The 12,640-nt window shown below is 57.9% G+C and overlaps 8 protein-coding genes across 8 annotated transcripts; 4 read left to right on the forward strand and 4 right to left on the reverse strand.

The window, feature by feature from the left end:
- The first annotated feature begins 376 nt into the window (after window positions 1-376).
- Window positions 377-1,105, forward strand: SPRG_08889 (hypothetical protein). Its single transcript, XM_012348234.1, has 5 exons — window positions 377-489; window positions 540-646; window positions 692-774; window positions 826-882; window positions 930-1,105. The coding sequence occupies exons 1-5, from the start codon at window positions 383-385 to the stop codon at window positions 1,002-1,004; spliced, it is 429 nt and encodes a 142-aa protein (XP_012203624.1). The 5' UTR covers window positions 377-382; the 3' UTR covers window positions 1,005-1,105.
- A 1,287-nt stretch (window positions 1,106-2,392) lies between these two features.
- SPRG_08890 (hypothetical protein) lies at window positions 2,393-3,100 on the forward strand (the record flags this gene model as incomplete). Its single annotated transcript, XM_012348235.1, has 4 exons — window positions 2,393-2,647; window positions 2,699-2,768; window positions 2,818-2,895; window positions 2,943-3,100. The coding sequence occupies exons 1-4, from the start codon at window positions 2,414-2,416 to the stop codon at window positions 3,098-3,100; spliced, it is 540 nt and encodes a 179-aa protein (XP_012203625.1). The 5' UTR covers window positions 2,393-2,413.
- A 71-nt stretch (window positions 3,101-3,171) lies between these two features.
- Window positions 3,172-5,171, reverse strand: SPRG_08891 (CAMK protein kinase; the record flags this gene model as incomplete). Its single annotated transcript, XM_012348236.1, has 13 exons — window positions 5,113-5,171; window positions 4,943-5,062; window positions 4,705-4,898; window positions 4,573-4,656; window positions 4,383-4,511; window positions 4,292-4,343; window positions 4,117-4,249; window positions 3,906-4,076; window positions 3,821-3,863; window positions 3,681-3,776; window positions 3,505-3,606; window positions 3,332-3,454; window positions 3,172-3,267 (listed from the first exon to the last, which is right to left on the reverse strand). The coding sequence occupies exons 2-13, from the start codon at window positions 5,055-5,057 to the stop codon at window positions 3,172-3,174; spliced, it is 1,338 nt and encodes a 445-aa protein (XP_012203626.1). The 5' UTR covers window positions 5,058-5,062; window positions 5,113-5,171.
- Window positions 5,172-5,878: 707 nt separating this feature from the next.
- SPRG_08892 (hypothetical protein) lies at window positions 5,879-6,587 on the forward strand. The gene has a single exon (XM_012348237.1). It carries the CDS (start codon window positions 5,909-5,911, stop codon window positions 6,563-6,565), a length of 657 nt encoding a protein of 218 aa, XP_012203627.1. The 5' UTR covers window positions 5,879-5,908; the 3' UTR covers window positions 6,566-6,587.
- On the reverse strand, window positions 6,525-8,121 carry SPRG_08893 (hypothetical protein). Its single transcript, XM_012348238.1, has 10 exons — window positions 8,001-8,121; window positions 7,901-7,956; window positions 7,762-7,841; window positions 7,566-7,718; window positions 7,423-7,506; window positions 7,300-7,367; window positions 7,191-7,255; window positions 6,990-7,140; window positions 6,732-6,933; window positions 6,525-6,675 (listed from the first exon to the last, which is right to left on the reverse strand). Exons 1-10 carry the CDS (start codon window positions 8,093-8,095, stop codon window positions 6,628-6,630), a joined length of 1,002 nt encoding a protein of 333 aa, XP_012203628.1. The 5' UTR covers window positions 8,096-8,121; the 3' UTR covers window positions 6,525-6,627.
- Window positions 8,122-8,667: 546 nt separating this feature from the next.
- On the reverse strand, window positions 8,668-9,475 carry SPRG_08894 (hypothetical protein; the record flags this gene model as incomplete). Its single annotated transcript, XM_012348239.1, has 3 exons — window positions 8,668-9,079; window positions 9,127-9,248; window positions 9,296-9,475. The coding sequence occupies 3 exons, from the start codon at window positions 9,473-9,475 to the stop codon at window positions 8,668-8,670; spliced, it is 714 nt and encodes a 237-aa protein (XP_012203629.1).
- Window positions 9,476-9,999: 524 nt separating this feature from the next.
- Window positions 10,000-10,684, forward strand: SPRG_08895 (hypothetical protein). The gene is made up of 2 exons (XM_012348240.1): window positions 10,000-10,486; window positions 10,540-10,684. The coding sequence occupies exons 1-2, from the start codon at window positions 10,012-10,014 to the stop codon at window positions 10,680-10,682; spliced, it is 618 nt and encodes a 205-aa protein (XP_012203630.1). The 5' UTR covers window positions 10,000-10,011; the 3' UTR covers window positions 10,683-10,684.
- A 522-nt stretch (window positions 10,685-11,206) lies between these two features.
- Window positions 11,207-12,186, reverse strand: SPRG_08896 (hypothetical protein; the record flags this gene model as incomplete). Its single annotated transcript, XM_012348241.1, has 4 exons — window positions 12,021-12,186; window positions 11,822-11,976; window positions 11,655-11,776; window positions 11,207-11,609 (listed from the first exon to the last, which is right to left on the reverse strand). Exons 1-4 carry the CDS (start codon window positions 12,154-12,156, stop codon window positions 11,207-11,209), a joined length of 816 nt encoding a protein of 271 aa, XP_012203631.1. The 5' UTR covers window positions 12,157-12,186.
- Between the last annotated feature and the right edge of the window lie 454 nt (window positions 12,187-12,640).

Consider the following 12,640-nt stretch of genomic DNA (forward strand, 5'->3'; position numbering starts at 1 on the left):
TTGATGGCAATTGGTTAAATATAGTGTAATGTAGAAGATCAACGTCAATGCACTACCGGTATTAGCAAGGAGGTTGTGAGTCGTCTGCTATGCCGATGTGTTGGCATACATATTCAATCGCAGTGTGTGCTGAGAGCTGCAGCGTGGGTCAGGCACAATGCTGCATCGCGTCGGATAGCGTACCTGGTAGGGTGTCCACGCTTGGAATTGACACTATTTCATGCCTAGGTTGATTCCCTGCCTAGCCTCGTTCACTTGATGTATGTAAGCGAAGATCTCCGTATTTTATTTAATGTCTTGCGCTTGCGTTTTGTATGCTATTTTTAATAATGGATCAATTCTTTGGGTTGACAATAGAGGGTACATGTTTCCATTTGCAGGGATGACGATGATGATGCGGCTGGGCTTCCACGGAGCTCGTGGCCTCCACGCCAAGGCGATCCCGTCCGTCGCGCTCAAGCAGCACAAGAAGACGCTGACGCCAGACAAGTACTACGTTGACCATGGACCACAAGCCAGCGGTAAGCCTCTCTATGTAGGTTCAAGTCGCTCTCGCTGGCGTTCCTGGACAAGGTCGAGGCAGCGGTCGCGCCGCTCCTGCCACCCGTCAATGAGACCTTTGTCGTGCAGCGCACAGCGACGCCGCGTAGGCCAATGGCCGCCATCCACATCCACTCACATGCGATGCTAGCCAAGCTCGTGCTCCAGACGGCGACCCACGAATTCGAGATCGCTGTGCTCGCCAAGCCACAAACGATCGAGTTTACGTCGCCAGTACTACGCGCAACCTGCTGTACGTTGGCTCACCATGCGTACGGGCGGTAGATCTCGGGCCTGCGCACGTACATTTACAACGGCAAGACGCAGCGCTGGGAAGACGAGGTAGCGTGCGTCGTGGCCACAGCGGCGCCTCAAATTGCATTTGGTAGACCGACCGGCACGACGTCGAAGGGCTTCTCACGCGCGACCTCATGCGCACGTGCACGGGCATCCCGACCTTTTGAGCTTTTAACAGGTCCCGTGTGGGGGAGTGCGCTGGCAGGAACTTGTATAACGTTATCGGACATAAATGCGATGCGATGACTCGTGGCATCTGCGACAACAGCGCTTGCTCCTTCTGCAATTCAGTGCGATTAGGTGCGGAAACGCCTTATGTGCGTCATGTGCTCTTGTAGGTGCGTCGTACTTACTGCTGAGAAATACCAAGAATAGTGTCAATAACGTAATAGCACTTGAGCGAAACTCTAGAATCGCACTTTATGGGGCATGTTGGGCGCGATATGATTGGCTTCGACCAATGCTACTGCGCATCATTGGTCAAGATGGCCCGAATTATAGCCAATCGGTTGGCCGGATTGAGACACAAGACGCTGAATGAATCCTCCTGCAGGCTCGTAGTACCACCAACGTTCCACGTACCACGAAAAGCTACATAGCCGAGCTTGCTATTTATGCTGCCGCTTTTTCAACATCATTATGGCAGAACGCGCGTCGTCGATTGGCCGGCGCGGCAACCGCCGCAACGCACCGACGGTTGGCCTGGCCGCGGAGAAGCCGCCGACCGATGGGCAGGATATTGATGAGTACAGAAACGGCAACCGCTGAAAATAATGCGCTTCATACGAATCCCTCTGGCCCGAAGAAGCTTCCAAATGCGGTGCATTTCTCTGCCGAAGGTCAGGCGGAGGATACCACCGTACCCACCAGCAGCTCAACTCAGCACCCGGAGCATTCAGTTGTTGACTTGGACTGGCGACATTGGAATATCAAATTTGAACCCAGTAGAACCCTTCTCGGTGACGGGATCGGTGGCACTGCCCTCACGTCATGTCAGTGCCTCCGTGATTGGTTGCCACGCGGTCGTCCCGCCGTGCCGCACCGTGGAATTTGCTTTGCACCGAAAATCGCTGCCGACATGTGTGCAACGAAGGACCCATGCATACGCAGCGCGTTCGAACGCGATGGAATAATCCTGCGCGTGGACGAGAGGGTGAGCAAACAGGCTCGGCTATCACTCGATCGCTCTACTTGGTCGGCGGGTCAAAACCTCTTTGTTTTGATATCGAAACGGCGCGATCTTGCCCTTGGCGGCTATGCCGTATTAATAACCGCAGCTGCGGCTTCCTTGCACGATCCGATGCCCAGAGCGCGGTCGCTTCGTGCGACGACGTGCGCGCATTTATGCGCCTCCCATCGAGATGCTGTTGCCGCTATGACGATACCTTGGACGACAACATGGACACCCACGTGGCTGCACTTCTCTGCCTCTGAATTTAGCTCTTGGCAAAGGTGGGACCGCCGTTTCGGCGCTACTGTCCAGAGAGTACGTTATCGGGTCGTCCCGCGATTACGTTCGAAACACGCACTTTCAGGGCTTCCCAGATCCAGATTCCGATCATCACTTCGCACAAGGATGAGTACAGCGCAACTGAAGAACAGTATCGGGTTCCTCCTCAACCCGTACCCGACGCCAACGACCTTTTGTGCACGGGACGACGCGGCAATCCACGACTCTGTCCAGGCGCTCATCGATGAAGAGTTCAAGCACGTCCATTGGACCAAGCCGCTCTCGGTCCAGCGCAACCGGTGCTCGGTTGACGGCTGCACGACGGCGGCCGTGAGCAAGTCGCTCTGCGTTCGCCACGGCGTACGAACCGAGTACTTTCGTGGCGTGGCACTCACGATCGAGGTACCTTAGGGCGGCACCCGCTGCTCCGAGCCAGGATGCACGAAGCGCACCAAGCGCCACAACCGGTGCTACCTCCACGGTACGCCCAGCGCGACGCGTCGCTCTGGTCACTTCACGATGTCTTGTAGGCGGCTACGTGCTCTGCCACATTGCAGGATGCACGAGCAAAGCGAAGCGCCACGGCGTCTGCTGGGCCCACGGCGGCGGTACTCTTACTATAATGCACGCCGCGTCGCTAACATATGGTTGGTAGGTGCACCGTGCCGGCAGCCCGACTGCCCCAAGCTCGCAGCCAAAGGCGGCTTGTGCTGGACCCACGGCGGTGGCCACCGCTGCCACGAGACGGGCTGCGACCGGCGGGCGTACAAGCGGCAAAACTTCCTCTGTGACGCCCACGCCGTCCGCCGATAGAGCTGTGTGGAGTACAGTAGCAGTTAGGCTAGGGACAATGTGATGTGTGCGAAAATATTGAATGTCCAATATTAGAGTTGATGCAGCGTCGCGTCGGGCGTCGGGACATCGCCTTTGGACGGTGGCGGCAGCGCTCGATTCCACATGAGCCGCCAGCCCTTGACGTGCTAGTTCATAGTCACCGAGACGAGGTCAGCACTCGTTTTTAACACTGAAAAAGAGAGAACATACCTGCGGCGACGCTTCCGCTTTCCACGTCCCAAACGGACTCTGACTGAGCTCTTGTTCGCACGACATGCGCAGAATGTCGGACATTTCCCAGTCGGCTTGCTGCATGTACGCATCGGCACTCATCTAGAGACATCATCTGATGTCTGCGCTCGATCGATAATGCGACGTCGCACCTCTGAGTTGCTCTCGAGCACCAAGACGCCGTCGGTCGAGATGCACGACGACCGACCTTCGTACTCGACGTTTGGGCGCGGACTTGTGGCCGTCGTCGACTCCTACACCGATGTCGCGTCATATTTTTAGATGCCCAAGACGACGACGACGACGACGACGACGACATCGATCCTACCGGCGTCTCGATGCCGGTGCGCAATTGGCTGTAGTAGAGGACCCAGTCCGCGTGTTGCGACACCACGTCATGCGACCAGCGCACGTTGGGCGCGACCTACACGTCGTCGGTGATGAAATCGAACGCCGGTATGCAGAGACCGCCGGATTCGCGAGCCACGGATGCTGGGCCACGTCGTCGGCACTACACTAGCGTTCAAGCAGCGTCGATCGCCAAGACACGTACGTCATCCAGTCGTTCGGATCCAGCGACAGGAGGCGCGCCACGAGATCTTTGGCCGCGCGGCTAATGTGGGCGTGGCCCGCTGGGAACTGCAGCGGCTTGTGCAGCACGGAGTCCATGACGGCCTGGATCGAGTCGCCGGGAAATGGAAACGCCGCGAAGAGCATAATGTAGCTACATTTGCATGAGGCCTCGGAGAGTGCTGAAGACATACAGCGAGACGCCGAGCGCCCAGAGATCGACTTGGACCGCGTGTTGGAACGTCGACAACGTCAGTGCATTTTGTACGAGGATAAACGGCGGGAAAAAGCGGGCTTCTTGGAGCTGTCGAAGCAGCTTCTTGCTGCCTAGTACGCCATGAGCAAAGGGAAGCGTGCCTAACTCGGTACATTGGCTAAAGACCGTGCTCGGGCCTGCGCGACCGAAATCGACCAGCAGCGCCTACTAGTACGCGCCAAAGCAGCCCGCAGGAGGCGCAACCTTGGAGTCCGGATCGAGCTCGCTAAAAAGCATGTGCTCGGGCCGAATGTCGCCGTGTATCCAGCCGCGCTCGTGCAAGTGAACGAGGCCTTGGACAATGTCGGCCACCGCGCGGCTGAGCTCCGCCTCCTAAAACAGAAGTCGATCAGTGGACGCTGAATTCACGACAGCATCTCATTGATCGTTGTACCGTGAGCGAGAAGATCGAGGCGTGTGGCTCGAGGACTCGGCGCATGACCTCGCCGCCTTTGGAGAGCTCGAACGCGATCTCGACCTGCGGCATGATTGGTAGGACGATGCTTGGAGGGCCACAGCTGTCTACCGTGTTGGTCGACTCGTACACGCCAAAGAGATGCACGAGGTTCGGGTGGTGCAGCTTGGACATGAGGTGGATCTCGCGGCGAATGTTGCGCCGCTGCGTCGGGTGGGCGAGCGTCCCGCGGTCCATGACCTTGAGCGCAACGATCTCGCCCGTGCCGCGGTGCGTCGCGCGGTACACTTGGTGACTGTACTTGCCTAGTAGGCTGCCATGAGCGCACACGTACGTAGGCGACGCGTACTGTTCTTGCGGCTCGCGCTAATGAGCTCGGTGAGGTCGTACACGGAGACCGCTTGCTCCTTGAAGCTCAGGCTTGCGCAGCAGCCCCATGCAGCGCAGAAGCCATACCACCACATGTCGTCTACGCAGGCCATGATGTGCCCAATGCGCCATGCCATGCTGCGGTTGTACCTCGGGCGTGCTACGGCGGAAATGGAACCTCCGAGCGATGGCGCGGGAAAGTCCTTGGCTGCAGGCCGAAATGCGACTCGATTTCCTATGGCTAAAATAACGCAATATTAGGCCTTGCGACGTGTCTGTTGTCGTCAACATGTAGTCTTTGGTTGCGTTAGATTAGCCTGTGTCGATCTATACCTTTATACCAAAGGGAAAGGGAGCGTAAAGAAGGAAGTACCAGTTTCGCACACGAACTAACGGTGCAGTGCCAGGTGCAGTGGTGGCGTGCTCCAAAGGCCGACCGATCGCTGCGCGATGGCGGTGCCACGTGTGGGCAGTGACCTCTTTCTGGACTCTTGCCATGACGGCGCCGACGAGAGGCCGCGCGCCGACGAGCGCGGGATCATGCGGACCTCGTGCAACGCCGACGCGATGTCGATTTGCCCATGCTCCATGTATGCGAGGTTGTCACACTGCAGTCGACTACACGTCGCATACCTGCGCAGTGGCCATGCTCGGCGCATGGACTCATATGCATTGGGCTAGAGCGAGCAACGAGGACCAGGCGCACCGAGAGTACGTCATCGACGCCCATGCAGGAGGATGCGTCCAGTGTCAGCATTGTGAGCTCGTATGCTCTTTCCATTCGTCTCCATTAGTCAGCTTACGTCCCGACGGCGTCGACCACGCAATCGCTGTCCTGGTTGCAAGGTGCGATGCCAGTCATGGCAATCTTCCGGATTGTGTCAATTATCCGGATCACATCACGCTGGCCCCAATTGGTGGCCAACTCCATTTCGAGCGCAACTCGATGGCGACCGCCAAGCTCGCCGACCACTTCAAGAAGACGTCGCCGGCGCCGCCGACGAGCTTCCAGTTCTCGTTCCAGACAGACGCGCCGGCGCCCGCAGAGGCGGCGCCCAAGAAGCCGTCAAAGGCGGCGAAGGTGGCTACGACAAAGGCGGCGACGACGACCGTTGCCGACGTGGCAACGCAGCTCGAGGCGGTCACGGTCGCCGACACGAGCGCGCCGTCCAGTGCTAGTACCAAGAAGAAGAAGAAGGCCAAGAAGAAGGCCAAGAAGAAGGCGTCGGCGCCGGCGGTTGTCGTAGATGCGCCGCCCGCGTCGTCCGAGTTTCAGTTCCTCTTTAGCTTTGACAAGCCTGGCTTTTCCGAATCCGAGCTCGCCGAGCTGACACCCGAGCCGCTGAAGAAGAAGAAGCCCGTCAAAGCATGGGCCAAGCAGAAGAAGCCGGCGCCGGCGCCAATCGTGCCCGAGCCCAAGGACCCGTCGGGCACGACGACCTTTGTGACGCTTCGAAAAGCCAACGACAACTCGTCGGAAGTCCAGAAAATGCAGCTGCGCTACGGCAAGGGCAAGCGCATCGTCGCGCACCCGATCAAGAAGAAGCCGCTCGCCGACGTCAGTAGTACTGCGGACGCGCCGACCTTCAAATTTAACTTTTGAAAGATTGATACTTTGATCGTTTCCATGTCGTTTTGATGCCATGATGCGCGTCTTGGAGTGTCTTAAAGTTTGGCGCGCAACACGTGGGCCGCCACTTGCTTGAGTAGCATCTACGCACAGGTACGAGATGAAGTCGATTCGATATACATACGCATGTGGATCGTACGGCTTGGAGGTAGCGGCGCAGAAGCAGCAGAAAGAACGAGTGGCCCTTCAAGAGAGCGAGCAGCACGAGAATGTACCCGAGCGACCGCAGCTGCCGTTCAAAGTCCCGCGGCTTTTGTTGCGCCAGCCGATGCGCGAGGTACGCAATGCCGGCGTCCATATACATTTGAAGCGTGTCCACATCGGGCAGCGCTTGCCACTGCCTACGCCACCGGAGAACCATATCAGGAAATTCGATATGGATATCAGAACGTATTACGTGTACGCGGACTGGATCAACACTTGGACGTCCATCTGCGACGATGGCTGCACGGTAAACGTCGTCGGTGGAAGGTACACGCGCTCCGTGATGCCGAGGTGCTTGAGCGACAGGATGTCGTTGAGCGTTGCGCTCCCCAGCTTGGCAAACTCTGCGTGCATCCAAGATTTGTGCGTCTAGATAGAGCATACGATGGTGTACCTAGGCGAGGCGCTGCCTTCTTGAGCTGGTCCTGAAAGGTCGGAGATGCGGCGGCGAGAAGCGCGCTACAAACTTTGTCAGACAATAAAAGTGTTGTTGACATTCGTACAGAATCGCATCCGTGCAGATCCACGCCTCGTGGGGCGTCGGTAGCTTCTGGAAGGGCATCACCTTGACCTAGTATGCGCGGCTGCATGAGGCATGAGGATGCTGCATGCGTGTATCATCGCACGGCGTTGTGTGTGGCGAGCGACGTGATGAGCTGCAGGACGCGTGCAACGTTGTATGGTGTCCCGACAAACTGCCGAGCGTACTTCTACGTTGTCGCCATCGTCATGAGGATGAGGATGTTGTTGGATGGCGACGAGAACACACCGCCACGAGCGCTTGGGCCTCGGGGGACGCGCCAATGGACGGCACGCGGAAGATTGCCGGCTGCCGCTTGGGCAGAAGCACGCGCTCGAGTGGGATCAAAATGGCCTTGGGCGGGCCCACGTGCAGAGCTTCGGTCTCGCTCACGACAATGAGCTACGTTTGGTGTGTCAGACATCGTTGCGCCACGCGTGGGCACCGCGTGGTCGTGGGGCTGGTCGCAGACGTGGCGCACGGACGAGTACGCGACGCCGTTGGTCGTCACGACGATGATGTCGCCTAGATCACAGAAGCAACGCATGAGCCTTTGAGGCCATCGCGTATTGCGGTGGATGCACCCGGCAGCGTCTTCTTGGCGGCCAAGGCCGCGGCTTCGCGTTGCTCTTTGGGCGATCTAAGCACGTCCTGCAGCATATCGCGCGGACAAGAGTGTCGTACGTCTCTAGCTCGTTCGGGTTGACCGAGAGACTGTCGGGCGCGAGGAGCGAAGCCACGGAGAGCAGCCACTCGTCCGCGTTCGTGTCGAGCTTCATGCCACCGTCTTTGTGTGCTGGGGCAACCAATCCGGATGTAGCGCGGCGCCGGATACCGTGGAAAGTGCAATTTTGAGCATTACGCGATCCGCCGATGACGGACCCTTGCCGATGCGTCATCTTCCCATGCGATTCATACCTTGACAAGAGCGCCTAGAAGACCGCATGGACCGTGCAATGCAATAAAGCATGCGTGGGATGCGATGACTGTTGTCTCAAGGCAGCGTGATGCGAGGAAACATCCAAGGAAAGAAAGGCCAGCACCGATCGGGCGAATGATCATGCAGGAGGCACACCGCACAACGTGAACCAACGCTCCTGTGTATTGCGATGCGGTGAGACTGCACGAGCAGGCAGTGACCGTGCACCTCGGCAGCGTTGTGTCGATCCAGATCTGATGATCGCCGGGAATCAAACCCAGTTCCACTTGCACGAGGTGTCTCGACTGATCAACAGCTCGATGTGAATTCATTCCACGAAGCGCCTTCGCAGACACGAGCGCCTTAGAACGAAGAAGGACACTTGAACATTTTCGTGGATCGTTATCCATCCCGTGATTCATTCGTGTCCAGCTACTCGTCGTCGGATGGCGAGTCATCCGCGTTGTCGTCCACGATCTCGACGTCCTTGTCGTCGAGGAGCGTGCCGAGCTCGGAGCCTTCGCGCATCATGACGAGGCGGATTTCCGAGAGCGTGAGGATCTCGCCCGTGCAAGCATAGTGCTTTGCGATCTTGATGCGCGCGGCTTTGGGGTACTCGCCGTCGGCGTCTCCGCGGAGCGCTTGGACGAGCTGGTCGCCGGTCTCGCAGACGAGGTTGCGCACCTTGTTGGACGCGACTTGCAGCGCAAAGCTGCGCACGTTGCCGCATTGCAGACGCGCGTCGATCGAAAAGGAGAGCATTTCGCGGCCTTTGGATTCGCGCCACGAGCCCGTCTCTGCAAACTGCGGCGCGTTGCAGCCCTTCGCAAACTGCTCGATGTCCCTACCACAGCTTGACGTGACGTCGGTCGAGATGGATCGATGCGATACCAGAGATAGACAAACTTCTTGGCGTCCTTCGCGCACTTGGCCTTGCCGACACAGAGCTTGCCGTCGAGTGTGAGCCACAAAATGCGCTTTCGCGGGCGTCCTTTGTTTGGGTACTTGATGAGCTACAAGAGACATTGTAGTCGCGGGAGGTGGAACGATGGAGCGGTACCTCGAAGCCTTGCACGAAGAGCTGCCACATGGCCTGCAGGCGGCGCAGGCGCAGATCTTGCTCGACCCTGGCGGGGAGCGCACTTGTCGCCTCCTTGGGCACCACTGCCTGCGACGGCGCCTCCGTCGGCTTGGCGCCAAAGACACCTTGGAGGCCGTGCAGCACGGCCACCGATCGCATCGTCACTACAAGCGCTCAACGTCGAAGGCCTCGCGTGGCACATGTGTACATACTCAAGCTGAAGACGCGGGTCATGGGCTGGGATGAGCCATGAAGGCCGACACCCATGCTCATGCGGCGCTGCCGCTGCGGCGATGGCGGAGCTGCCTCGGTGGTCGCCATGTCCGTTGCCAACATTGCGCCCGTCCGTTATGCAGCAAGATATTGTTGCCGTCTCATCGGCCAATCACATCCGCGTTAATAATTCTGGCCAATCCGATACGTTGATTCTTTGCATTTTGTCCAATCGTTGCCATTCGGGGTGCCAACCATATCTAGTCTGCTAGGACAGCAAGCCAGGATAGCTCGTCGACAGAGGGCATATCGCCTTTACACATAGGTAGGCATAGCCGTCGTCGACCACTCCAGTGCTCTCCTTCTGTGCGCATGGAGCTGTAGTGTTTCGAGCCAGACAGGATAGACATTTCCACCAATCACAACCTCGCCAAATCCAACATTTTATCCAATGGCATGTAGGTTGCCATTGCGCAGCAGCCATGTCGGTGGATCCGATCCTGCTCGCCGACAGGACGCCGATGCTTGTCTCGCCTTTTGAGCGCTTTGACTTTGTGCTAAGCGACGTCAAGTTTACCGTCACCAGCGGCAGCGGGTACCCCGGCGAAGGCGGCGTCTACGTCGGCAGCCGCGGGCGGCTCTTCCTCTCGTCGTACCGGCTTGTCTACGTCGAGCTCGATGCATCGAATCGCCACTTTCGCAGCTTTTCGCTGCCGCTGTATGCGATCTACGCCAACCACCAGTTCCGCACGCCGCTGCTTGGGCGGCCCACGTACGAAGGCGTCGTGGCGCCGGTTCCAGGTGGCGGTCTCGTAGGGCACGGTCGCTTCAAGTGGACGTTCTTGAGCGTGGGCTTTGACGAGTTTCAGTCGTTTTACACTCCAGCGTTTGCCCATTCACGGGCACTACACGCTAGCGTCATGGCCCTCGAGAACCCGTCGATCGTCCAAGTACCAGGTACTTTATACGAACGTTGATACATATCCGAATCGTGACATCTCGTAAATTAGGCGCCGAGGCCTTTCAGCGAGCGACGCCAACCACGAAGCTGGCGTTCTGCAACCCCACGAATCCGTTCACGCTCTTTGTGTTGCGCCATCCGGTGCGTTCGGACAACGCAGCACAGGACACATTGGAGCGCGTTGAAGCGTAAACTGTACCATTACGTCGCTCTTGTGTGTTTGGTTAACAATTCGACAACAATGGCGACACGCCTGCGGTGGCAATCCACCTCTAGCGCGACCTGTTTTGAAAGGGAACGATGATGTGGATGGTACACGCAGCGGAGGGTCATTGCGGAGGGCGTAAGTAGCGGGAGCTTCTCTAGTGTTGCGGTGTCAGACCGATCCATGATTCGACCACGACGTGGTTCCAGCTCCAGGACTCAGAGTCGTCTTGGCGCAGCGTTAGCCATCGCGTCTCGGTCTAGCTGTTGCGCGATCATTTGCGTGCGATTTTTGCATGGAAGGTCGACGTCGCGGCCCTAGCAGCCTCGACTGTGTTGGCTGCATCTCCACGCCTGCCCTCTCGGCGTCCTACTACATTTGCACCACACGACACTGCTATTTCTTCCAATTCTTGCCAATATCGTCGTTCGTAGGATCGTGTACAGGTTGTCAATACTAGTGTACAAGTTGTCAATACTAGCAAGCACAGTGTCGGACGCCGGCGTTTCGTCTACTCGTCTCCCGAGTCGGATTCGCCACTGTCGTGGTCGCCTTCCTTGACCGGGCTCTCGGCGCGCTCCGAGCCTTCACGATCCAGGAGCGCGCGAACGTCAACCAGCGCGAGGACGTCGCCTGTCGCGGCAAAGTGGCGTCCGAGGCGGCTCCGCACCACCCGCGGGTAGTCGCCGTCGCTGTCGCCGTGAAGCTGGCTCAAAAGCACGCTGAGGTTCTCAACGAGGATGTTGCGCACGTTGTTCGAGTTGACTTGGAGCGCAAAGTAGCGCAGCTCCACGGAATTCTTGGTGCGCGCCGCAATTGAGAGACACATTTGCTCCTTGCTTCGGGCGTCGCGCCAGCTCAGCGAATCCGTAAACTGCGGCGCGCTGCAGCCTTTCTCGATCGTCTCGACATCCCTACGCACGTCGTCCCTCATTGTTTCGGATGGGAGGGGTACCAACCAAAGGAGCATGAACTTGCCAGCGTGCTTGGCGGCTTTGGATCGACCAACGCACAGCTTGCCATCGAGCGTGAGCCAGAGGATGCGCTTGCGCGCACGGCCCGCTTTCGGGTACTTGGTCAGCTACATTCGGGTTGGATTGTGGAGTCGGAGGAGAGGATTGCGTACTTCAAATCCAGTGACCAAGAGCTGCCAAATGGCTTGAAGGCGCTGCCGCTGGGCTTCCTCGTTCTCGACCTTGTGCTTGGACACGAGCTGCGTCTGCCGGTCGCGGAAGAGACTCTGCATGCGCGTGATGCCCGAGTGCACACTGGGTAGTTTCGCTACCCATGGGATTATGTTGTCGTCGTTGTATGCAGTGGCCTACCGGAGCTCACGGCGTGGCCCAGCAGATTGGCCGAGCCCAGCACGTGTGGGTTGTTGGCGTTGGTAGCCACCACGTCGACGTGCACGTCCTTCGTTGCCACGTTCTCGGTCGCGTGCAGACGCGCTTGGAGGCTCATTGCACTTTTTTTTCTGAAACCACTTGATTCAAAAGGCGCCAAGGTGGAAACGGGTTTTACAATACACGTTTAAGATCATTCAAAACTCTCACTTTGATGCGTGGGCAGACGGAGGAGCTTGCGCTCACACCATTCTTCATGAGGCCTGAGAGCCCGAGCTGTTCTAGGAGGCCCTCGTATAGCAGCCAGAGCGCAACTTTATAACCCCAGCAAAGCACCAAGGTCCCAACGACCAAGTGGCGGTGCCAACTCCCATGCATCTTGGCGTAGCGCTGCGTATGTGACGTCTTGGAGTTCGTTTGTGCTAATTTGATTTAAACCCAAACACGTTTGATTGTTTGATTGAATGAAAGCACCAAGGGCACGTGGTGCTCTGAACGCCCCGGCTACTGTGCTCATTGCGCCCTTCCTCGTCGCTCTTCGTACCTCAACGAGTTTCATTTTTTCGTTGGCCGTGCGCATCGATCTTATGCGGCAAAAGCTC

This window comes from Saprolegnia parasitica, assembly GCF_000151545.1.
Source record: "Saprolegnia parasitica CBS 223.65 unplaced genomic scaffold supercont2.42, whole genome shotgun sequence".
In the NCBI taxonomy this organism is placed as follows: domain Eukaryota; phylum Oomycota; class Saprolegniomycetes; order Saprolegniales; family Saprolegniaceae; genus Saprolegnia; species Saprolegnia parasitica.